This window comes from Anomalospiza imberbis, chromosome 1 (genome assembly GCF_031753505.1).
Source record: "Anomalospiza imberbis isolate Cuckoo-Finch-1a 21T00152 chromosome 1, ASM3175350v1, whole genome shotgun sequence".
Classification (NCBI taxonomy): Eukaryota; Metazoa; Chordata; class Aves; order Passeriformes; family Viduidae; genus Anomalospiza; species Anomalospiza imberbis.
The window spans coordinates 83022557-83047683 of record NC_089681.1 but is presented as its reverse complement, the minus strand read 5'-3'; the positions used below and the strand labels follow the sequence as shown (position 1 = coordinate 83047683).

Sequence of the window (25127 nt, the reverse complement as noted above, 5' to 3'; positions counted from 1 at the left end):
GGGCTGCCACAGGGACAGACTCTTGGGAGTCTGTCCTTCAAATGGAGGGAAGGGGAAGTCTTTACAGAGCCTATGTGCATATCCTTCTATTCACATGAGAGAAGGGGAGTATCAGTCGTCAACACTGAGCCAAAGTTTAGCTCACATGAAACGGTTCCCTTTCCACTCCTGTTCTGCCCTCTGCTCCTCTCTCTTAATTACCCCATGTACAGCACAGCAGACACGTTAGCACAAACAGAGACAGCGACAGCAAGGTTACTCCTCCACCAGCAGCAGGAAAATAAAGGTAGTGTCCTTGCTAGTTATCACCCTCAGCCTCAAGCAGCATTGGAACAGAAGGAAAAAAAAGAGAGAACGTTTTCCAACGACAATGAATCAATTCAGCAAAATCTGAAATATACAAACTGTTTAACAAAGAACACCTAAGATAATAAACCATAAACCCTTTTTGTTTAAATACATTATTTAATGAGTTTGCTTTAAGAAAGAGATATTTTGAAGCTCAAATTACAATGACATACAATCTTCTAGATCTACAGTACACAGTGCTATAAACATTTATCAAACCAGCTATTTTAATATTTGCTCCTCTGCTGTTATTTTTATTAAGGAAAAGTAACTAAAAATCTTCTGTTACCAGCAATCCTATTCTAACTTGGCTATTTCAGCCTAGACCAGAATAAGGACAACAGCCTGTCACCACAGTCCTCTTCCCAAATACAGACCAAATGCCAAGAAGGAACAAGACACTGTCATGACTGCACACTATTTCAGCTTTTAAAGAGTGAGAAGTAAAATGGAGCAGTTGGCTGAGAGCAATACTGAGAAAGGACATTCCTCCTTTCCCACAGGAATCACAAAAAGATGCCCCTTTTCTACCAAAGTCTGATTGCCATCGAACCCATGTTCATGCAGCACATTGGAGCAAAATTACGTAGGTAGTTTTAAATTCACTTTTCTGCCTTCTCCTCATATTTTCTCTCTTCTCTCAGTATCCAATGCTTTCCTTCTACCTTTTGTTATCTCTTCATAATTTCTATCTTCAGTCATTCAGTCCCAGTGGGACAGCCAGAGCACAACGCTCCTCTTCAGTCTTCTGGCATTGTCAATACTGTGGCAAAGGGCAAATCAATAGTGCTGCATTAGTACCAAAAAAGAAAAAAAAAGGAAGAGGTCAATTCATCAGAGAGTTGGTTTGTATCTTTTAAAGGCCACTTTGCACAACCTTTGAATTCTGAAAGTACAAGTGTGCTTCTGCAGTTAGTGTAAAAATGTGATCAAGCTGAGAAAGTTTCAACACCTCGTGGTTAACTGTCAGCACGCTGAGGAACCACAGCAAGCTGCTGTTTGAGAGCGGCTGGTCAGCTAGGCAGACATAAAAGCAGACATCAGGTGTAAATTTCATGTTTATTATAACAAAAAATTATGACATGTTCATTTGTGCATTCAGCTTTAATATAACTCTTGGTATGTAAATGTTCTACAGCAAATGAGCTCTATACAATCATGCTGGTTGTGGCAGCAGTAAGGAACATAAACAAAATGTGTCTGTAAAAGTACGGAAAGAAAGAGACCGGAGGGAAAAGTGAGTTTCTTTGAACAGTCTACACCACCTGGGCTCTAGCTAACTTGTACACAGCCACACAGTCCATTATGCTTAATGACCATGGCCCAAAGAGTCACTTAAGAAAAATGGTCAGTTTTTCAGGTTGTGTCCTTAATGCCAGGGCTACAAAACATGTAAGCATCACTATACAACACTGAGCTATTTACAGGAATTTCCCAATCAACTGTTCTCTCAGAGAAAATTAGTGAATCTCAGTGACTTAAGTCACCTGAAAGAGTAAAGCAACTCCTAGGAGTTAGTCTCCATATTCTACAAATGTCTATCATTTTCAAGACCAAAAAAAGCCTTTTCTCTCAAAGAAATACAGTATTACAATATTACTTAAATCATTTAGCACTGGCTACTGCCCTGCTTTTCAAACAAAACAAACAAGCCATTTTAAAAAATATTACATCATAATCTGTTTCTCAGCAATATATTAAACCTTTTTATTTTTTTATTATTTTTTGTTTTGCTTTCCTGTTTTTACACTTGATATGTTAAGGGAGGGTTAACTATTTTAAACTTTACCAGTCAAGCGTCTCTAGAAGAAAGTCAATGAATATTAAACTCAACAAACTGAAAAGCTGCAGTTATCTGTAGTGGCAGGATAAGGAAAAGGAAGTATATAAAGGAAAAGGATAAGGAAAACCCCTGCTATAATGCAAGCCCACTGGGTCTCACAGTCAAGTCTCCTTATTTGTTAGTTTATTTCTGAGCAGTAAATAGAGTGGGTCATAGTGGTGTGTCATAATAGTCTGCCAGGTGGTCCATCGGATACTGCTTCTGCTGCTGCTGCTGCTGTTGTTGTTGTTGTTGTTGTTCCTGGTGCTGCTTCATAATCTCCTTGACTTCTTCTTCGAGTTCTGGTGGGATGATGAACTGGTCATCGGGATCAGGTTGTGCTGGAGCAGCAAAGTAGCCCCCGGTTTTTCTGAGTGGCGCATCCGTTGCAACTTCAATTAAGTTATGGCTCCTCTCATGTGGTGCCACAGAGCCGTTGCCCCGCCGGCGCCCTATTGTGCCCGTGGCAGAATATTCAGCTTTCCTGGGAAGACCGGGCTCATCTTCATTGGCACTGATGACGATCCCTTCGTCACTGGCTTCCACTGGCACTTGGAGAAGCTGCTTCTCCTTCGCTCGGCTGCAGTGGATGTCCACCTCCACCTCCACACGGCTGCCATTGGTGAACACCCCCTCGATGGGCTCCTCATCGTCGCTGTCAAGGCCGTTGTCGGAGAAGGCGCTGGAGAAGGTGGCGCTGGAGAGCTGCCGCTGGAAAGAGTTGGACAGGCAGACAGGGTGCAGCATGCAGCGCTGCTCTCCCGGGTATGCCGGGCTGTTCTCGTTCATGGTCACCTGGGGAGGCTCGTCCGAGGCTGTGGACCCCACCTCACTGCTCATTTCCGAGGTGGAGATCTCACTGCTGATTTCAGAAGCCATGCCGCTGCTCGAAGACGGCATCCCGAGCGCGTCCGTGGGCCTGTCCTTGATGACCACGTTGACAGACTGGGGGAAGATGCCTGGGCTGGGGGGTGGGACCCCATTGAGCTCACAGCAGCAGAAGCTGTCCTCCGTCACGTTGAGCTGAACCACGACAGCGCTGATGCTGTCATTGCAGCCGTAACTCTGAGCCAAAGTGCAAAGCTTCTTGGCGGCTGCCAGCGCATCAGGCACATTTCTGACGGCCTCAACTGCTTCATCCATCGAGAGGCTGTCCCACAGCCCCTTGCTCCCCAAAATGAAGAACTCATCTTGTGGAGTTAAGGTGATGGACTGGACGTGAGGACGCGGCACAACACTTGGGTGAAGGAAGGTGTACCCCAAGATTCTTGTTGAATCTGTCACACCATTCACTTTGCCATCCTGAAATTAGAAAGGACAGGAAATTGGCAACAAGACAGACAAGGACATACAGTACCTGTCTCTCCTTGTATTCTACTGATGTCTGTTTTTGCAGTACCCCCAACACTGCCATTCACAGACAAGGAGACAGACAAGCAAAGTGACTTGCAAGGAGGTGACAGAGCTGGGATTAGAGCACAGCAAGGTCTGGTTTGCAATCCTGCGCTGCACCTCCTACACCCAACTGATTTGTCATCAGCACCACCTATGCACAGACCAACAAAGCAGAAGGCTGCAACAAAGAGCCATCTATTCTGCTCCTGCAGCTGCAAGAGCCAACTGGACAAATCTTTTACCAGTGAATCAGACTTATCCCTCCTCCACCCACTTATCTGGCTTTAGACAGAGCAAAGCAACACACATTTGATATATGGACAGTTCATTCAGTTACAAGTCTCCTCTTGCAGCTGTAACAATTGTAGGTTTCATCTTGGCTCATCACTTTAGAAACAAAGGTTCATTTTAAAAAACCCTTTAAATTAAGCATGCAAGTCAAATGTAGCAGAGAGCAAGTCTGCATTTCTCAGTCAGCTGAGCTGTAGTGAAATGTTTTACACGCCCCAATAACTTACTACATTTCCACTTAGATATGACATTTGCAAAGGGAGGAGGAGTAGTATCTGAAGGGATAACATCAGTAAAAATGGATGCATTTGAGAAAAGAATCCCATGCATGTCCAAATCCCAGAATCCTGTCCTGGTTAGAATCCAAGCTGCCAGAATAAGCAAGAGCGAGTGTCTGAAACAGCAAGTCTGACTATCTGTCAGCCTGCTGGGGATAGCTGCACCCTGCTAATTGTGTATTCAAGAATAATAGCAAAGGTGAGGATTTACACTCTTTGGGTCCAGCTAGTAACTGTAGGGGTTATTATAAAGCAGATAACCACAACAAGTGAACCAAGACTAAAAAAGCTTCCTCTTTAAAATCACTCAGAAAAAAAAAAGCCCCCATGTCAGCTTGTTAACTTTCCCATTAGAAGGCTGACAGCAGTGATAAGCCATCAGTGTACATGAAATCAGTGAGTCATCTGAAGATTCAGCCCAGAAATTTCCCTTTTCCTCTACAGAGCCACAGAATGAGCATGCTTCCCTGATGCACACTATGTTGGAGTAATTCCCTTTCAATTTGTCACGTTTGAGATCCCAGCCCTCACCTCTCCCAGGCAAGATCAACAGGCACATGACTTACTCCACACACACATGCCCACTCTGCTCTCAGGCACACAGCAGGGAGGTTTCTGCTCTTTCCCCCACCACTAGGAGAATTCGATATTTATCTATTCCTCTGCATGTGTCACACAAGGCAAAGCAAAACTGACAGCAGTGGCTTCAAGCTTCTAAGAAAGGAACAAATAATTTTCTCCTCTCTCATGGTTCAGCTGAGCACAGGGTGAGTTTTCCTCTTGGGCAAGTGCTCTCTTTAAGAGCAGCCTGTCAAAGGGCAGTTCTGGGAACACAACTCAGACAGCAAAGTCAGCCTGCCAGGAGCAAGGAGTCTCCTAAGGGAAGGACGGCATTGCTCCAAGTGCTCTGCCCTCTCATCCTTTTTAATTGGAAAAGCTCTCCATGACAGTTTCAATACAGCAATTCCTCTCCCATTAGAAGGAAGGGAGAGCATCTGCTTTCCTGTTTCAATGCAACATGCTCACAGCTGCTCACTCTTGAAAGCTAATTGAAGACCAGCATGGCAATGGAACGGAAAAGCAACTTGACTGCATGGTATGGTATGAATCACCTTGAAAGGAAAAGTGCAACTGAGGAACCCACACCATGAACACCACCTCCTAGAGGTTACTGATATCATGTAATTTCATGCACTGCTACGCAAATGCTCTCCAAAGAAGCTCCAAGTTGTACTGTTCCCCAGCTGTTCTCTAACCTCTGTGATAATGGCCTTATGTTGCTTAATCCTCTTCAGCTCTTCTTCACAGCTCATCACGTAACACCTGGACAAAGGCAGAGGTTTCCCATTCCGGCAGAGAACGGTTTGGCACTTCCCCACGTTTGCTGAGGTTAGCGTGAAGCATCCACCAGGGTCCATGGGATCATGTTTTATATGGCAAAGGACAGCAGAGCCTCCAAGTTTCTGTCCAGCTGTTCCAAGTTTCCTGGAATTTAAACAAAACAGTGATTGTTCTTTAATTGGAAAACAAGTATTAGGAGCACTGTGGAAAACAGCCGCTGTTCCACAACCAGAAGCATTCAGGGCACTGGCTCTATTGGATCACTGGGACAGAAACAAAAGTCTCCACTGAAGACTGTAACACTGCAGCAGCAGCACTGCAGGGATCCCACGTGCAACTCTCAGGCAGGGTGTTATTTTCACATATGCAGATACTCAAATGGGTTCAATTTTAGAAAAAAAAAATCTTTGCACTTCTAAGAGTTTCACAGTTGTCTTTTCCTTTATATTTGAGATATTTGTTTTAAAGGTCAGATGGAGCTTTGGTTTCTAAAGCTATGGATCTTATTATAAAAATAATAATTCTGACTGTAAAAACTCTCTACTTTCACTGTTTTGCAATATCTTCAGGATAATTCTCGTAAAGTTATCAAATTATGACCAAAAAATCACAATGGCTGTGAATTCCACTCTAAAAAGGGAAATTTATGATGTCGGGTACTAACTTGTTAAAAAAGTTCTTAGATATGTTTAAGCCTGCTTTTTCAGCAGAAGCCACAGTAGGGAAAAAAAGAAGTCTATGGATAAAATGGAAGTTTTCAGAAGTCTGCCATTAAAATGTAAATTAATTTCAATATTAGACTATGAATAAACACCCATCCTTCCCAGTAGCTTGTTTATCAGGATCTTTTTCCTATAGTAATTAGAAAGCTAATTATTAGTATTTATATTAAGGCTAGGTACAGTTAATAAGAACTTTAGATTCAAAATCTTGGGGACAGAATGGACAACTATATTTGCAACCAAGCCTCAATGTGCTTTCTTCATTATTTTTTACAAATATAAAACTGTAAACTCTAGGAGTGCTGCATATCATCTGTAAGCATCAGTGAATGGCTAAATGCAATGGGAATGAATACTATTTGTGGTTCTCCAAAGAAATGGTTAGCCAATTTTGATTTGAGGAGAAAAAAAGAAAAAAAAAAAAAGAAAAAAAAAAGAGAGCTTTTTGTAGGAATGCCGCATTCCTTGTAAATTGCATTAGTAGCAAACAAAACCACTTAATAAGTACTTCCAGTACTGAAAATTGTTATTATTTTTGAATATTTTAAGTATATGGCAACCACCTTCTCAGTTAGCAATCTGAAGCACTTTTATAAGTAATTATGGGAAGGAAGTGTTTTCTCCCTTTTGTTTGTAAGATTCAATGCCACCCTACTGCTTCCCTATCTTTCCCAATACAACAACTTGAGTATTTTTCCTTTCCAAGGGTGCAGAAATTCAATGAGAAGCAATGCTACTTTTAATTTGATCCATTTACTCAGTCTCTAAGCTGGTTATTTGCTTTCCCCTCTGTTTCCCTGACCTCTTCACTCTCCTCTGTTCAATTCCCTTCATACTCCTCCTTCACCCAGTGTCTCCCTAGGCACAATTTCTTTTTCTGTCCAGAACAGCACACATGGTTTCCAAACCACTACACAGAACTACTATTACACTCACAGTTATTGTATCACAAGCTCTCTGGATGGGTCCTGCTCAAATAATATTCAAAGGCCAAAGGGATTTCTAAGAAGTCAGACTATGTGTTTTAAATATTTGCATAACCTTAAATAACCTGAATTGGTACGCAGAAACAGAAAGGATAAGCTCAGGCTTTGCAGGCAGCTGTAGCAAGGAAGTTTAAAAACATGATCAAGACATTGATACAACTGACTTGGTTATGGCCAATTGTAAACCTTAAGACTCGAAGATGATGCCAAAAAGGAATAAACCTCCACCCACCCCTTAGTCATGAGCATTTTAGTAACTTTGCAGGTGGGCTGGGATTTTTTTGTTTGGTTGGAGAGATGTTGGGATTTTTTCCCCACACCTTAAAGGAACTGAGGCAATATTCACAAAACAAGCAATAAAAGGAAACACTGTAGCCAGATACCAAGGCTTTTTTTTCCCCTCTCACATTTCTTCGAAGCAAGAGCAGGTGCCTGACCTGAAAGCATAGAAACTGCATTGTAAGGACAGACAAGGTAAAAAAAGCTTCAAGACTCACCTCTGCATAACAATGAAAGTGTTGATCATGTATTCCTCCTCATTCTTTGTTTTCTGCAGCTCTTCTGCCAGGATGTCACTCATTGTGCACTGCAGCAGATAGGGCACTTCCACATTGCGGTCCCCATCAAACACACCATAAAGGGCCTCCCGGTTGTCACAGAAGTTGTTGGCCGAAAGTGCTGCCACACACAGCCTAGGGAAAAAACAAAGCAGGAAAACATCAGGGGTTCCATCCCACTACTAGTTTCTCAAGTTGTCATTTTGACCAGAGAGATGCAGCCTGCTGAGCGCCAGCTTTAACCACCTCTGGTCACAGGAGTTCCAGGACTGCTTTCTGAGCTGTGGGGATGAGTCAGGTTCATCAACAGTGCTAAGACATGGAGAGAACTATACTGGAGGTTCAAGCTAAGCCCTAAGGATTCTTCCTCCTTTTCAGCACGTGAATTTTTTATTGTAAAAATGGGAGGGAAAGTATCTCTGAAACAACAACAATTTAAACTGCACTTGCTGCTCCAAAAGCCATCCTTGGGATCTAGCATGCTGATAACCACGCTGTGTGTTAAATCAGTTAAGAGGAAAGGCTTGCTGGCACTTGCTATGGAAACCTAGGTAGCAGAAGATTTCTAAAAAGGTATTTGAGGAACAAAGAAAGATTCATCACGTTGCCGGCAACACAGAGTCTAGCAGACTCTTGGTACATTATTTGTCAAGTGCTGCCTTTAGTCACAGGAGCGCCACACACTATGAATATTCAGAGTTTTGGCCATTCTGTCTCTTCTTTAGTATCTCTGATTTGCTTGGTAAACATCCTTTGGTTGAAGATAAAGAAGCTTTGCAAGGAGGAAAATGCTTTTAAACACTCAGATCTTTTGCAAGTAGCAGAGTCTTGCATAGACCAAATGTGTCGGCTACCCTTGTATCTTAGCAACTTCCCTAACAAAGACCCAAAGGGAGAGCCAGGCAGGAGAGCTCAATACACAAATGCAGAGACGTGGCTTGGCCTCTGCAAACCCTAGAACGTCCCCAAAACTTCCAACGAGGAAAGGATCTCTTTGTCCCGGCACAGAGGCGCTTGCACAACAAAGCCCGTGCCAGGCCGTACTTGTTCTTGACGCCGGACGCCTCCGTGTAGCCGTGACTCCACACCGCCGGCGCTCCAGACGCGTCGCCGGCCGAGGGCTGGTCGATCTTGAAGCACCGGATATTGCTGCAAGGAGAAAGGAAAGGGGAGAGATGCAACGGATGGACTTGCTAACGTGATCCAACTTCAAATGTGAAAAGAACACCCTTTTTACTCTCCCAGTTCTTAGTAAGACATTTAATAGTAGAAAACGAGCAGGACATCCAAAGTGGTTACCTTTATGTGCGTGTATACAACCAACAATAACTGAGCCTCTATGAGGGTGCCAGCTGCATTGCTTTGCTTAGCTGGCCTGTGTTTCCCTGCCTTCACCCCTGAGCTATTTGGTTCAAACCAGGCCCTAAACGAATACAAAGCTAATTTGCCACTCGTTTGATGAAAGCCAGTACAGCGAAGTGACTTTTAAAACTTATACATCTCTCCCAGCCATTTTAACAAGTTTCTGTGCTCTTTTCATTGTACTCAAATGAAATCTCTTGTACGACCCACAGCATCCCCTAAATTGGAAAAAAAAATATTTTAAATAGTTGTTTAGAAACAACAACGTGTAGCAACAGCCTTTCATGAAAACACCCACAAAACAGAAATCGGCTCCATCCTGATCCGGACCTGCAACAGCCAGCCTGTGGTCCTCACAGCAGGCATAGCCCTTCTGCATTCCCCAATTGTGCAGTCCAATTTTCAAGTAAGTCTTGATCCTCTACCCTCCAATTTACTACCAACATAGCCTTTAGCCTGAATTTAAAGTATCTCCCAGAGCATAGTAAAGACTTAAAAAGGGCCCAGCCCTCTCTGTTTATACTCTTCTCTTCACAACCCTGCATTACTGGGAGAGATGACCTACCCCCTGCTCCCTGCTGCTCTCTTCCAAAGGCAGGAAAAGTGAGCTGCCCACATGCTGCAGATACTTCAAAGACACCCAAACCTTTCATGAACCAAATGAAACATAAAAGGACACAAGCAGAAAGGTCTAACTGTTCACTCTGAGCATTCGTTTTTCCTCCAAATCCCCACCTGACCTGTACACACAGGAAAGTCTTTTCTGCATTGCAAAGCCTTCCTCAAATAACCTAAAGTACTGTCACATCCAGTTTGATTTCTTTTTACATTAATAAACCAGGATGTACATCAGTGAGGGCAGACTAAAAGACAACAAATTACATAAATAATGTTGGAACCACTTGTGTTTTGAGTTCTTGGTTTTGCAGCCCTCTGCGTGACAAATAGGAAGCAAATGTCTTGCCTTAACTATTAAAAAAGGTTAACTAACCCCAAATCAAACTGGAAACCTAGATCTCTTCTAAAGTAATGGAGATTTTAATTCTGTTGCACCTGCAAAGCAGGACACACGTGAGCAAACACATTTGCGTGTCAGACTTCTCATTCATGGCATTTATCTCCAGGGCAGAGGAACCTGGGTCACAAAAGTTTCTTTTTGTTTCTTTTTTAACTGGGTTGACTTGACCTCTGGCTCCTGGGCAGGTCAAGGACCCAGAGTTGTCTCAAGGCTTCCCAGCAGTGGTGAAAAAAAAAAAGCTACCTCAACACTCTGGTTCCAGCCTCCTCAGAGGCACCAGTACAAACAGAACAAGTGTCCTGAAGGGAATGATACCCAGCAGAACATCCTATGCAGACAATACAGGCTAAGGCTTCTGGACAGCCTGGATTATTTTCCCCTTAATTTAAAATGACTGTTACAATTGAACTAGATGCTCTCTCTTAAAAATCAGAGTAACAGCATCTTGGTTTTTTTCTTCTTTTTCATTTTAATTGCTAATGAAAATTCTTACATCCAATAAATCACTTGGCAACATCCTCTCAAGTATGCAAGCTTCAAGATCTCCATACATACTGAAAAAGCAAGCATGCATGACAGGACTCTTCTCACCAGCACTGAGAATACATATTAACCTACTACCTGCTTGAATTCTGCCAGGGCACAGATGGAGAGCTGCCTTTCACATGCAGAAGGAGGATTTAAAAAGTACCAAGTGCACAAGTATTTTTGTGCCTGCCACAAAAATCAAGTGAAAGAAGCACCTCCTCCCTCACGGTCAATTATACCAGTGTACCATAAAAGTAAGGGTAGTGTATCAGACACTGAGAAACCCCTCAGGATGCCTGAAACACCTCATTGTGCCTAATGAACACAAGTGAACAGAATGGACCTGTGGTTTTAAGAATATTTAATTAAAAAAAAAACAAAACTGAAGGAAAAAAAAAAAAAAAACCAAAACAACAAACCTTACAACAACAAAAAACAGCCAAAACCCCCCAAACAACTCACACACATACACTCCCCGAAAAACCCAACAAAAAAAACCACCCCAAACAAACAAACACAAAAACCCCCACCCATACTGCCAATGCCAAAACAAATAGCAAGGAAAATGCACATGCAAGAGGGAAAAGTTTCCTGTGAATTAAATACCACACAAATGCCAATGAAAATATGGCATATAACTGGGCCACACTACTCTTCAACTACTTAGAATTTAAATTTGTACAAGCATGCTACCATGCATGATGCCTGAATACTAAAGTGGCAAGTGAATGTGTGACCATCTCGTCTTCTAGGTTATACATAAGAAAAGCTGATATTTCACTAAGTTTTGACACCATTCATTAACTCTATAAAACATAATTAGCTTTTCCCCTATGAACCAGGGCAATATTGCACACTGCTTCTTCAGGAAGATTTCCTGTATGCAAAGAGCAACTCTTAAAATACAGTCATGTGCCTTTTTTTTAGTGTCTGCTGCAGAATATGGACTCATGGTTTTATCTCTGAAAAATCATCATTACTCAAATTTGCACCTATATTTTGAAAATCTGCTGATTCAAGCTAAAAGTAAACTCACACTGTAAATTTTCCTTGCTTGCACAATAGATGAGGGTTACTACTACAGTGTCTGATCTTAACTATTTAAAAGGAAACAACGTGAAGTAACTGCTCAACCCCTAAAAAGTAAATCAATCCTTTCTGGAACCATTCGATGTTTAAGAACAAAAGAAATTTAGGAGGAAACTTGGAGCTGGTGTAGTTTCCAATAAGACATAAGAAAAGTTCAAGGCAGCACCACTGTCCCCAGATTATCTGGTTTACTGCAACAGCTCCTCATCACACTGCAGAAGAAGGGCCAAAGCACTTAGGGAATTTCAGTTATGGATGACAGTTAAATCCCAGGGCAGGAAACAAACAGGTAGACAGGAAGGAAACTGAGGGTCCCAAAGCAAAGGAACCCGTTTTTCTGCAAACAGAGCAAGACTTTAGCAGTTTAAATATAAAAAAAACATATAATTTCTGGCACAGAAGCAGACAGATATGAAGGGGAACAAGAAACAGTATGTGAAGAGGTAAAAAGCATCACAATGGCAAAGACGGACCCAAACAGGATCAATGCAACAAAAAGATATAGCAAGCAGCTACTGGCATCTCATCAGTGGTATAAACTACATCTTTTGGCTGAATCTAGTGTCAGAAAAAAAATGCAATTAAACTGGCCCAACAGTGGTTAGACCAGACTAGCAGACTCTTCCAGGAGTTACAGCTGAAAGCAATTGCATCAAAATGGGTAAAGTCATCCTCTTCAATGAAGCATCAATTTCAGACCTATCCACACTATCTGTTACTTTCTGATCCACTGGGAACAGGGAACCATATCCCTTAAATGACATTCCACTTCTGTATATTGTGGTTTTCACATCTAGAATGGTTCTGCTCCTTCCCCACTCTGTAAGGTAACTTACTTCAGAAGCTCTAGGGTTTTGTGATCCAGGGCTAATCTGGGATTTCCAGTCAGGTCCAGCTCCTGCAGTTTTGGAGGCAGGTTTTCAGGCAATGTGACTTCACTCAGTTCATTGCAGCTTAGGTCCACACACTGCAAAAGGAAAGCAGCCAAAAAAACATGAGAATTCAGCTGTCATCAAGATCATACAAATTTTGATTAAATGTGGTAATGCATGTTTCATGAACAATAAAGGCTGCAATCAAGACCTAAGACCATTCATTTAAGTAAGTGCTTCTTACAAAAGAAATTCTTACATGGCATTTAGCCATCTTGCCAGATGTCTGGGACACCTAAAAATATGGGAACTTAAAAATATGTTCCTTCCATTTCCATCTCTAGTCAGGTGTGTGTCATCTTGTTATAAAACCAGTAAGTTTTGTCTGCTCTTCACAGAGATAGTGGATTTTCAAAGTAATTAAGAAAAAATGTTATTAATAAAAACAGTCTCTTAATAGACAAAGGAAATGGAGGTAAGTACAGCTGGGGCTTCTAAGCCACTGGCATCAGGCTCCCAGGAATTCAGTATTTACTGAGGGATATTAAAATAAGCAGTGTTATTAATGTATGTGGAAGGGAGGAGTAGAAGGAGGAAAATATTGGAGCAATTTTAAACGTGGTTTTAATTAGTGTCATCTTAGATGGATTTGTATTTAAATACAAAATCAATGAAAAATAAGTGAAAAAAAAAGTTTAAATATTTCAAAAAAACAAAACAGCAAAGAAACTTGCAGGCTATCTAAGCATAAATTAGCAAGAACGAGTGCACCATTATGAAGTCCCCAAACATTACTTAAAGCTGCATATTCAAATGCAAGTCAATACAAAGGGAAAAATAGGGTATATGAGAACAAAATCAAATCTCCAAACTACTAGAAGGATGACTAGTGTAGTATGCCCCAAAAACTGATGAAAATAAAAAAAGAGGACAGTGCAGATTGGTATTTAACAGAAGAACTACCTACATCTTTCTGAAAGGCCATTTTCTACTTTCAAGTTGCAGAAGTGAAAGACTTCAGAAACTTTAATAAAATAGCTGAAAGGGGCAGAGGGAGACTTTTTCTAGCTGTACATTTTGACCATTATGTAATTTCCATCAATACAAGACAGGCACTTTCATTTTTGTAGGTATATTCAAAGACATCAGCTCCTGAGCTGTAAGCAGACATAAGATAACCTACTAAATCCTGGAAAAGAACAGTCTCCAAACATTTCATTAAATAAGTGCAATGAAAATAAAAATTTCTGACCTAAATCTGGAATCCTGAGATTGTCTCATATGGAAGCTTTATTATCTATTAAGAACAAACTGCTGACGTTATCTAAGCCTGATAAGGAAATCAAAGTTTATCGGTCATGCAAACAAAACAGTAGACAACTTAGCAGCAGTTATTCCAGCGAGCTTTTTCCCTCTGCACAACCACTTGCTGCTTCCAGAGAGCCAGTAATTACTTTGCAGATTAAGGAAGCTGCCAGCAGGCCTTGCTGTGTTCAACACCTCCATGCTATTACATATCTGATGGAAGAGCATGCTGGAATGAAAAGTACAAATACCAGTATTTTCATTGTTCTCCTTAAATACCCAGTGTACCAAAGACAGTGACACTCTACAGCAGATCCATTGGCTCCTAAGCACTAGGGAAGATGGTTTATTTATCAGGTTGGAATTTCTCAGGTGTTGCTTGTACTTGTTGAAGAATAGGCTAAGAGGGACTTGCTGTGTTAAATTTAGTCTTTGGTCTACTCCACAGGCAAGCAGGAAAGCTTATTTCCTAACTTATCCCAATCTCCTCCTGTGTTATTTTAATGCAAGCTGGTTTTGCCCCACCTATGCAGCACCAGAAGAACTGCAACTGCACACAGGATTTTGACTGGATGGCCCAGCTGGAAGACAGGGTTTAACAGGGAGCATCTGCTTAGGCTGCTGCTTTCACAGCTTTGTTACTGTTGTGTTCAAGGCTGGAAGGGGCTTGTGTTATTTCTACTTGTAGCTGAAGGTTGATCATATCAATATTATCCTATTTGGCTTTTTTTTTTTTTCTGTAAAGCAAGGAAACTGAAGTCACACAACAGCTGCAGGGAAGAGTCTGGGGCACTGACTCAGGTGTGAGTGCTTCCCGCTGCTCAGCCATTTGCAGAAGACATTTCAGTGTGCACAGGGCAAACCTAACTCTGACAGTATAAATACCTGTCATAAAAGACAATAAAACCCCTAAAATGAATTGTGCAAGGTACTTCCGAGGTCTCCACTGGGGTCTTTAAAAGAGAGGACAACGCACAACTTCTGTAGCCCTGACTGTAGAGTGTAAAAAAGGTTTAGAGACAATTATATCTTGAAAATGAACTTGTGTCTGAAGTCATGGAGTTATTGCAATTGTAAAAACATCATCATTTACACTAGTCTTCCTTCTGAAATCATTTCAGACAGCATAGTAACTGCTGCTACTAACTGTTCCAGTGACACTGACACCAAAAACATAATACGTCAGCCTCTCAGGCAAATTAAATACAGAAGCAAAACAGCCATTACCTCAGGTAACAAAATTTCCCCAGGAGTCTAGAATGAATGTCACTTCAGTTAAAATTAATCATTAAATATTATATAATCAGAGAGGTGACATTAGACTAGATGACTTGGTGCTTTGCTACAAACAAGCTTATTTCACCAAGTGACCAAATCCATAGTTAAAGAAATAAATTCTGCACTTCAGTGTATTTTTAGTGCTACCCCATATCTAAGAAGGAGTTCGTGTACAGGCAAGAAATGGATACAGACTTAATCTCCAGACTGATAAACACCAACCCTGACCTAGTGAAATCACCCAAAGGCCAGAACTATGTCTAACAAGACACCTTCCCATCTGGCAACTGTATGAACTCATCTCATATAAGTCAAAACTAGGCTTGAGTACTGACCAGGCATTTTCCTTCTGCAAAGGTGGAGTCAAAGAACACTTTGCCCTCTTAGATTAAGCCACACATTATCCCTGCATTCCCAAAACACTTAGTGACGTCCATGTCTCTCTTCTTCTGCTGAAGAGAACTAAACCATAGGGAACCAGCAGGAAGAAACTGCCAGCTCTTCCAAGAGTATTTTGCTGCTCAATGTGGCCAAACAGCACTTTAAATATGACACTCCTGTAAAGCATTCTGTTTTCCCCAAGATGCACAAACAAAAAGAAAAAGTGACTGCGCCCTATCAGTATGTTTACATTATCTTTTTTTTTTCCTTAACACCACCCTCACATTTTTAAAGAAATGTTTACCATGCAGAGCCTCACCCCCCACCCCAATTCTTCCTCTCAGAAAAAAGGCTTTACTTCTGATTGATTCTAAATAGCCCTCTGCTTCCTCTGGCCATTGTTCCAAAGAGGGAGGAGTATTCAAACCCACGAGTTGGTTTGAGATTTCCTGGCTGAAACCACAAAGCTCATCTTTACATATACTCGCTTGTCCAACAGAATTATTGCTCCTGCTGCTTTCCATGACCCCAGACACTGAGGCACACACAACAGGCTGGGAACTTAGCCTTTTGACTTCACAAAGTGCCAGAAGGACACTTAAGTTGTTTTTCGTCCCTGAATAGGTAATCAGTTCTCAGCCTCAGAGAAGGACAGATTTTTCTGCTGCATCACAAGATTTGTATGCTGCGAGACAACAGTCTCCCAGCTCTGTCCAGCAGAAAGGGCACACAGTGCAAACTATTCACTAGAGCCAGGCGAGAAGCAGGAACTCAGTTCACAAAAGGTAAGGAATAGTGTTCATAGTGTGGTCAAGTGAAGTGTTGGAAAAAGTACAGAATTACTTCTGAAAACACAGACAGGAGATAGATTAGCTAATCTTCCTGTTGTGCAAAATATGACGGCAATTAGGAAAATGAAAGTTGATTGCCTAAATACTCAAATCCTGTGCTCCCTGAATTTATCTCTGTCCCTGAGGTCTATCCTGTAGCTTCCGCGGTTTTTAAGACACACTCTAAACGAAGTCCATTTCTACAGAATCAACCGATTGCCAAGGCAGCAGGAGTTAATTACACACAGCTCTTGCCAAATGTTTAAGTCGTATCAAAACAGACTGTCACAAGAAAACAATTAATACTTATCTGGAAGAAAAGATACAATGTAACCAAGGTAAGCATAAAATCAGGTTTTGAGGCTCCTCTTCATTCTACTCTGAGGCTGCACAGGGGCAAATATTTTGCATATGACTTCAGAGGAGAAAGCAGCCTGAGAATATACTATCCCATAGCAATGAGAGACCGGAGGGCAAAAAAGAATTGGTAAAATTGCATTACACTTGCTTCTTCCAAAGCACATTCATTCCATACCTTTATTTCAGAAAGCTGCATGACTTCTGGGAAGACTTCAATGGAGTTGGAGTGAGCAATTACAGTATGCATACGTCTGCAGTTCATGATGGTTGTTGGAATGGCTTTCAGTTTGTTCCCACTAATATCAATTTCCTCCAACTCTTCCAGCTTGGCCATTTTGCTATGAAAACAAGAATTTGAGATTTTTTCTTCTAATAGATGCATATTTTATTTTGAAGTGGTGATAAGAGCAATGGTTTGGTTACTTTAAGAGAACAAAATCACAGACTTTGATTCTTGTTCATAGCTGTGCCTGTCATCTCTCCTCATGTCAGATGCTAACACAGTTGTGCAATAAAATGTGTACTTCTTCTGTCAGTGTTTGTTAACGCCACCTTTCAAATTACTTATTTTGCTTACATCCCCCCTACTCACCAGCTCACTTTCACTCTTTCCTCCTTTCTATCAACCCTAGTTTCTCACTACATCTTTCCACCTCAAATTTTCCCCTCCTGCTTCTAGCACCCCACTCAGCCCTTCCCCCTAAATTCATCTCCTTCTCCTTGCTGCTGAAGCCCAGCTGCTCAGAATATCACACAAGGACAGAAATGTCTCTTCCATTATTTATTGGCATCTCTTTTTCAAGGTTGTACCCCATCAGTTTTACAGCACATCTTACACTTGAAAGATTTCTGATTAAAACAGACTGAACCGAAAGCACAGAAATTGCTGCCAAGGCAGAATCTCCTTCTACAGTTGAGAGGATTTTTCCCTAGTGGAGTTTAGTTCACTTCCAGAGGACATTTCCAGATGGCTGTGCTCACAAATCTCTTGTGAGGAGAAGCTCACCAGGTGTAAGCAAAGTTACCAAGCCAGGGAGAACAGAGGATCTCCTTGCTTAGCTTCCAAAAGCGTAGAGTGACCATGCTGAATTAAAATAGCCAGATGAGAAGAGTTTCAAGCACCATGAAAACTCACCAAGTAACAGGCATCACTCACTTGTCTGTATTGCAGGAGAGGGTAGCAATGCACAGGAGGGCATAAGGGGGGGAATCCACCCACTGCGGTACCACTACATCCAAAATGCAGCCTCTGCCACCACATTCCTCTGCAATTCGGTTCTCACTGTGAAAACACTTTATGATGCCCACCCACCCATGGGCCAGAGGCAGTGAAATGAGTTCCTTACCTTGCAGGGAAGCTCTGTAGGCGATTGTAAGCCATGTGCAAGATTTTCAGGTGTGGGTGGCCTGTTAACAAGGGTACACATTTATCTGTGAGGTTGTTATTGGTCAAATACAACTCCTGCAAGATGCTATGGGTTTCTTCAGAAAGGGTGGCTGGAGGAAGCATTTCCAGTTTGTTGGCAGAGGCATTAAGGAATCTCAGGCTGCAAAGAGAAGTTACATAAAGGAGTTTAGTCAAACATCCTGCAGGTTTTGTCTAGAAGTATAAATAAAAATCTCTATTTTTAAGATTCAACTTAAGATAGCCATAAGGTAAAGGTCAAAAGCAAAAAGTTTACAACAGACCAAAAGTCTAGCATTACATGAGCAAAACTTCTGATCCTGTTTTTAATGACAACATTTCTAAGAACAAAACATCAGCAAAAGGAATACATTGAAGTGCCTCTATCCAGTTATCAAGAGCTCGGTATCTCCATTACTACAGCTGTAGCTACAGGAAAGAGCAATAACAAACCACATCATTTCCATACTCATTACACATAGAAACGAGTTCTGAATTCATCATCAACGAACCATGAGAATTGCCTTTCAAGTGACTAAACAAGTCAATGGTAAAAAAGCCAGACGATTTTTTAGTTCTGGTCTAAGGTGCAGACAGTATTTTGTTTAAACCTGCAGCCTGAGAGCAACTACAAAATACAAAAAGTACTGTTAGAATATCTGGATGAAAAAGACACATCAATCACAACAAAAACTAAAACCTGAGACCAAACAGTAATTTATGCTTTCAATTTTAAAGAGAGACTGTGCTAGTAGCAAATTGAACTTTAAAAGTTACATCACTGCTTGCTGATGTGTGCAGCAAGGGAGCCTTATCTCTGTGAAGCTTTTCTGAGTGCCCTGCCCCAGCTCCCCAACACAGCAGAAGCCCATGTTTTTGCAGTTGACAACAACTAAAGGAGCACAGAAATTGAGCTATTCTTTCTCCCCCAAAGGCCTTCTCCAGGATGGGAACAAGACCTGCTGAGGCACAGGCACTTGCCATTCTTGCCAGCAAAGTTCTGTGGGCAGAGGATTCATGTTTGTTAGGGGAGTATGGTGATTACAGCAGCACTACAGGTATCTTGATGGCTAGAACTCACATCAGCAATTCCAAACAAATAGAAAAATAAGACTATTTATCCTTTAGTAACCAACTCTGGCATGACTATGCCTTTTCAACAGATATGGGACCTCTCTTCCTTCCTTCCTTCCTTCCATTTTCAGAAAAGGCTGCCTTGGAGCAATGCAAAAGGAAATGTGGGCTTGCCAGTCTGCAGCGTCTGCATTCAGACCAGGCTGTCCTGCTCCTACCAACTAATGGGAACAAGCAGCTGCAGAGAGCAAGGCTGCATTCAAGAAAAAAGACTCATAAGTGTGCTGTCTCAAGCCTGTAAAGCCCGCTGACCAGGACACAAAAGGTAGGTGCGCTTCTGTCATCGATCTTAAGATAAAGTGATAAAATATTGATGGCTGCTCCCAAGCACGCAGGAGTCCACACTGACCTTTAAGGTCTATTAATGAATGAAGTGGCTTTGCAGGAGTAGCAGCTGGTTCAAACTTGTTCAGCAGTAAATAAGGGTCAGGCATGCTACAGGAGTCACATGGAATGCCAAAGGATTAAGAAACCCCACTATTTCCATCAGAAGGAAAAGCCTCTCAGCACTGCACAGAACTGAAACCAGGTTAGCTGTTTTACACAGACACAGGAGTCCACTTCAGAGAAACAGCTGAATCCTCAGGCTCATTCATTATTCACAAAGGTGCTAAAAATCCAGAGGAGGAAGGGAGGAGAGGAAAGATTAGTACAGAGAAGAAAATAAGAAGCTGAAAGGGGTTTTTAATTTATTTATTTATTCTAAAAAGATGCTCAATTTCACCCTTTAGCTACAAACTAAAAATACACTAAGCTCATTCAAGGCTGGATCATTAAACCAAAGCATACCGCATTAACAGATCCTGTGCTTAATTAAACAGCAAGCAAGTACAGCTATTACTAAAGTACATACAGTTACTACTTCGGCAACTTCAATCAAATGTACATGGTAGTCTTCCCTCTCCACAAGATAAAGGCACTCTGATTAACACTAAAGTCACAGTATTTTTTGTACCATTCATAGTACAAAATTGTCATCTTCAGCTCAAGCTGGAAAGGCTTAAGAAACAATTAGGTTTAAGGCTGGTGGAAAAAGTGAATTGTCACAGGAAAAATGGGGATAAGAGGTGACAGCAGAACACACCCTGAAAAAGGTCATGCTCTTCTGAAGAAGGACCTATATCTTAGTTTTTTTTCTTGCAACCTGCATGAGAATAACCTGCAGTGTTTCACAGGTACCAGCAGCCAAAGAGGTGATTTAGAGAGCATCATAGCCCATGGCTGTGAAGTCTGATCAAGAACTGCCAGCCCAAAGTATAACTAAAAGCTTCAATTAAGAAGAAGTACATTACTCTGATACAGCTGAAATTGATAGTGTACTATACTGTAGCCATTTTAAATTCAAAAGAAAAAATTAATAATTCTTCTGTTTCTAATAAACTTTCAGCATTGATGAAATATAACAAGATATTTCAATTTGTTCCCTCACTGGTAATAAAAGTGAGTGGAATTTCTGTGCTCCTGTCAGAAATAAGTTTTGATGCATGTATTTTCTAATGGGGAAGGGAGAGAGGACAGCAGATGCTCTGCACACACATACCATTCCCCTCACCCTGATCTTTTGCTAAATCTTCCAGGGAATAAGTGATACAATGACATTGGAAATAAATCCCCCTCATCCTAACCTACAGGCTACTGCCTGGTTGTGAATAAAGTTTAGGTGACTAGCAAAAGTCTTGCCAATAGCTTAGAACAGTAACCCTGTGGTAGCAGAGTGTCTCACCTTAAACAACTGACAGTCAGAGTCAGAACAGTCACATACTCATCTCTGTCTCCAGATGACATAATTAGAATTAAACCAGCTTCTGGAAATGAGTGTGTTGCTTGCTTACATGTTTTTAGACCAGCTGTTACATTAAAATGGCAAAAAACATTCTGACATAATTCTTTCAAGATATTGTCTAGATTTAAAAATAAAAAAGAAATAAAATAGAATAGGAACACTATTTTTTGGGTAGAGAACAGAATGAACCATCAGATTGCTAGTACCAAAGATTTGTCAATTCTGTACTATCATTTTATGTTAAAAAAAAATCAAAACAAAACCAACTCAAAGAAACCCCAGAACAAAAACCCAGCATCCAAAAAAAACCCAGCAAAACCTAAAACTGTAGTTGCCCATCAGGTTTTCCCTCACACTGATTTAACCCAGAAGTCCTCCTCCAGGTTATTTCCACACCCCTATTTCTTCATCCTTGTGCAATGTGCCAGCTGCTACCTTAGAAGGCACATCTCATAAATGCCCTCCAGAGCAGTGGAATTTACTTGGGCACAACTGTTCCCATCTCTTGTGCATGGACTTAAACTGATTCATGTTCCTTGAAGATTCCCCTCTCATTCTGCTTATTAGATGGAAGCAGAATGTCAAGTATTAACACTCAGTCCAAAATTAATTGTTTCCCCTTTCCAATTCCACCCACACACTACACCACAAACTCATGAAAAAAAAAACTACAGCGTCACTACAAAGGCCTGAATTCAGCAGTCTGCGCACATACCAGAGAACAATACAGCCAGGAAAGCATGAATTAACAAGTACTAAAAGAGCGTAGCAGATGAAGAAAGAAATGAAGGTGCTGGCAGGGAGATGTCTGAATTCTTCAGCTTTCACAAGGTGAATATTATCTTCTGGAATAATAACACACACAGTGATCTCAGGCTGGAATAAGTTACCTTTGGTTTTTTGCGGTATTAAGTCCCTTGCTGGACTTAACTTCTCCAAAAGACAAAATTAAGAAAAAGAACTGTCCCAAAGAATAGGCTAGAAACAAGGGCATGGATTTAATTCAACTAAAAACACCTAATATACAGTCATATCCATTCCCTATTCATACCCAGAAGATTCCATCTCAGTTTGAACTTCTAAAAGCAGAGGAAGAATATCTTCTATATAAAGCTGCAAAAGATTTGAACTTTGCCTACCAATGCCTACCTCTAGCACACACAAAAGCTGAATAGAGACAATTGGGAGAACACAGCACCTCTGAATTCCTCACCATTTTCTGAGGCAGTTTGACAAACTTGCCTTGCTGGGCAAGACACAGCCATCACTGAAAAAATGTAAGTTCTCCAAAAAGCTTAGGAATGTTTGACACTAAAAAGAGGAACACAGACAACGGCATTCTTTGGTGAAGCAGCAACAAATCAAAACCACTGTGTTTAGCTTGAAAGTACTGATAAGAGTTGGAAAGAACACTGCAGTTGCAAAAAGAGAATATGCAGAGAAATCAAGATCTCCAGTTTGGCCTATGCCCTAAGATCTCCATCAGTACAGAGCAATCAAAATACAAAATTTGTTCTTCGGTGCCTTCTGCAGAGACATGCCCTCAATTTCTGATTGCCTAAGACTAAAATAATTTATGAATGTGGTAGCAGGTGTGTGAGGAAGAATCCTGTAAGCTAAGCATGTCTAGGGGGAAAAAGAAAGAGGGGGAAAAAAGCAAAGCTGTTCTGCCAGCCTGTGCAGAAGAGAGTATTTCTTCTTTAAAAAATGAATAAAATAAATTAAAAGATGGAAACATTCAAGTGAATCCCCTTCCTGTTGATGGACTGCCAGAAAAACCACTTAACTGCTGCTCTCTCCTCAGCTCTTACTTTCTAACCTATCTTTAGCTATTTTATAAACTGGGATTTCCCCAGTTTCTAAAGTACCTGCTTGCAATCCTTAACCTAGCAACAAGGAAACAAATGTGGCTAAGCATTTCTGCAACACAGGCATGTGCATCAAACACTCAAACAGCACTTAGCATTCATTCGACTTGGTTTCCTCCCTCACACTTCCCCTGCATCCAGGGTAGGACTGAATCCTTGCATCACAAAGAAGCAGCCACAGTGGGTGGAAATGGCAAATACCAAACAAGAGAAAATTTAATTGGGTCACCTTCCAGAACCCCAGCAAAAGCCAAACCCACCAAAACAAACAAATAAATTCAAAACAAACAGAAAATCAAATAAGGTAAGAACAACTGAACAAAGCTGAAAACAAAAATCACAGAGTCTAGACAAGCTCTGAATAGCTGACATTGGCTTAACCACCACAGCTGGCCACTACCAGACACCGCAAAACAAAGCCCAAGGTTTAAGCTGTGCACATCACAGCTACAAATCTCCACTACACAAATGCTTTAACAAGTCTGATGGCTGTTTTAAGGGTTGACACTGAAAGCATTCATTCTAACTGGAAAGGATTAGGCAAGTGACAAACCCTAGGCAAGAGACAAACCCAAGAGACAAATCTTACCACTGTGCTTCCCCATTTTTAACCCTGCCCTGACCACGGTCACTGCTTTTCTACTGTGCCCAGCTAAAGCTCTTGAAGACTCATTCATCTCCTCTGGAGAGCACTTGGTGCAACAGTTTCCATGCCATTAAATGGTAGTTTGCCTGCAAGCTGCTCAAGGAAGGCAGTAAATATCTGTACGAGAATCCGACAGCGGAAAAGGCATCACAACAGATGCAGCAGAGGATAGAAATGAAAGGCTTAAGGAATGTAGGTGCACAAAAAAGGGTTCAGGATTCAGTTTGGGAGTTTTCTCCATCAGCTGCAGCACTTGCATGAATTCTCTGTTTTTCCAGCATATGGCAATGAGAAATGAAGAGATTATCTGATTGCCTCTGTAGCACTGATCTTGCCAAGAAAATCCCCACCCCACAAGAGAAGTCCTTGCTAACATGATCAAGATGTGCATTCTTTCAGTGCAATAAACAGAACCAAGTTCTGTCTCGGTCAGAGAGATGTGTCATAGGCTAGTCCTCAATTTCTACTTGACTAACAGTTTAAAACAGAAAATTAATTAAAAAGCAGACCAACAAAATATCCCTAATTATACTCTTCAGCAGAAAATTATACCTTTTCATTGTTTTTTGAAGGATTAAGGCAGAAAATCAATGTTTATAGATTATTCTATGAAGAGAACTGAGGTTTTTCAGTATTTGGGGCTTGGTTGGGTTTGGTTTTTTTTTTTTTTTTTTGGTGAAAGTGATATTCTTTCTTTGTGCACCAGTGCACCGATTTCCTTTCCTTCCTCAGATTTCTAGATGTCAAAGCCCACCAGTGCTTGTGCTGAAGTTTGCCCAAGGCACTTCACACCCACTTTGTCAAATATTCAGGATTGAGAAAGAGAAAGTGTTTATAATTCACAGCATGAGACTTCATATCCAGATAAGATATCATCTGTCAGTTGCACAGACCCGAGTACCTTTCAAAAAGAACCAAACCAAAACAAACCCTAATTTTTTTCAAGGCTGTAAAAGGCAAGTCATTTTATGGGGAGATAAAGGTACTGTAAGGTAAAGTGATTTGTCCAATATTACACGCTGGGTAGAGACCATGGCACACCACTCAGGAGAACCAGTTCCCTTGGCACGTCTGGCAGTACAGATTGTGCTTCCCAGGGAATGCTTGGAGAAGAGAAGCATTTTACCTTTTTAAAAGCAAAACAATCTCCTGAATGCCTTTCCAGACACATTTCTGTTGACACTTAATTGCTGATAGATGCAACCATTTGAAAACAAAAGGAAAGATGTTTTATGTAGGAAATTCCAAACTTAAAACTCAGACGTTGTGTACTAATATATGAACCTGTACTGCTGTTTTCCTTCAGAGTTCTCAATTTTGCAGCAGTCATAGGAGAACCAGCATGGACAAGCCGTACCATCTTAAACCAAGTTAAAGGGTAGGGATCAACAGGGAAAGTACTACCCAAGCCAGCCTGGGTTGGGTATCTACTTCTACTATCATCACAGGCAAGAGAGGCTGCATCATTGGTGATGAGAGGTCAGAATGGGTAAGCTCTGTTTATCTCCTGTGATGGTGCATGACTTTG

General features: G+C 41.2%; 1 protein-coding gene across 1 annotated transcript in view; it reads right to left on the bottom strand.

Moving 5' to 3' along the window:
- Positions 1–445: 445 nt before the first annotated feature.
- PHLPP1 (PH domain and leucine rich repeat protein phosphatase 1) overlaps positions 446–25127 on the bottom strand; it is a 137314-nt gene continuing 112632 nt past the window's right edge. Inside the window, exons 11-17 of the mRNA XM_068197935.1 lie at positions 18110–18310; positions 16939–17101; positions 12574–12704; positions 8785–8889; positions 7681–7875; positions 5391–5619; positions 446–3472 (exon numbers count right to left, since the gene is read on the bottom strand). Of these exons, the coding sequence (XP_068054036.1) occupies positions 2342–3472; positions 5391–5619; positions 7681–7875; positions 8785–8889; positions 12574–12704; positions 16939–17101; positions 18110–18310 (2155 nt within the window). The 3' untranslated portion in view covers positions 446–2341. The remainder of the gene's footprint in view (positions 3473–5390; positions 5620–7680; positions 7876–8784; positions 8890–12573; positions 12705–16938; positions 17102–18109; positions 18311–25127) is intronic.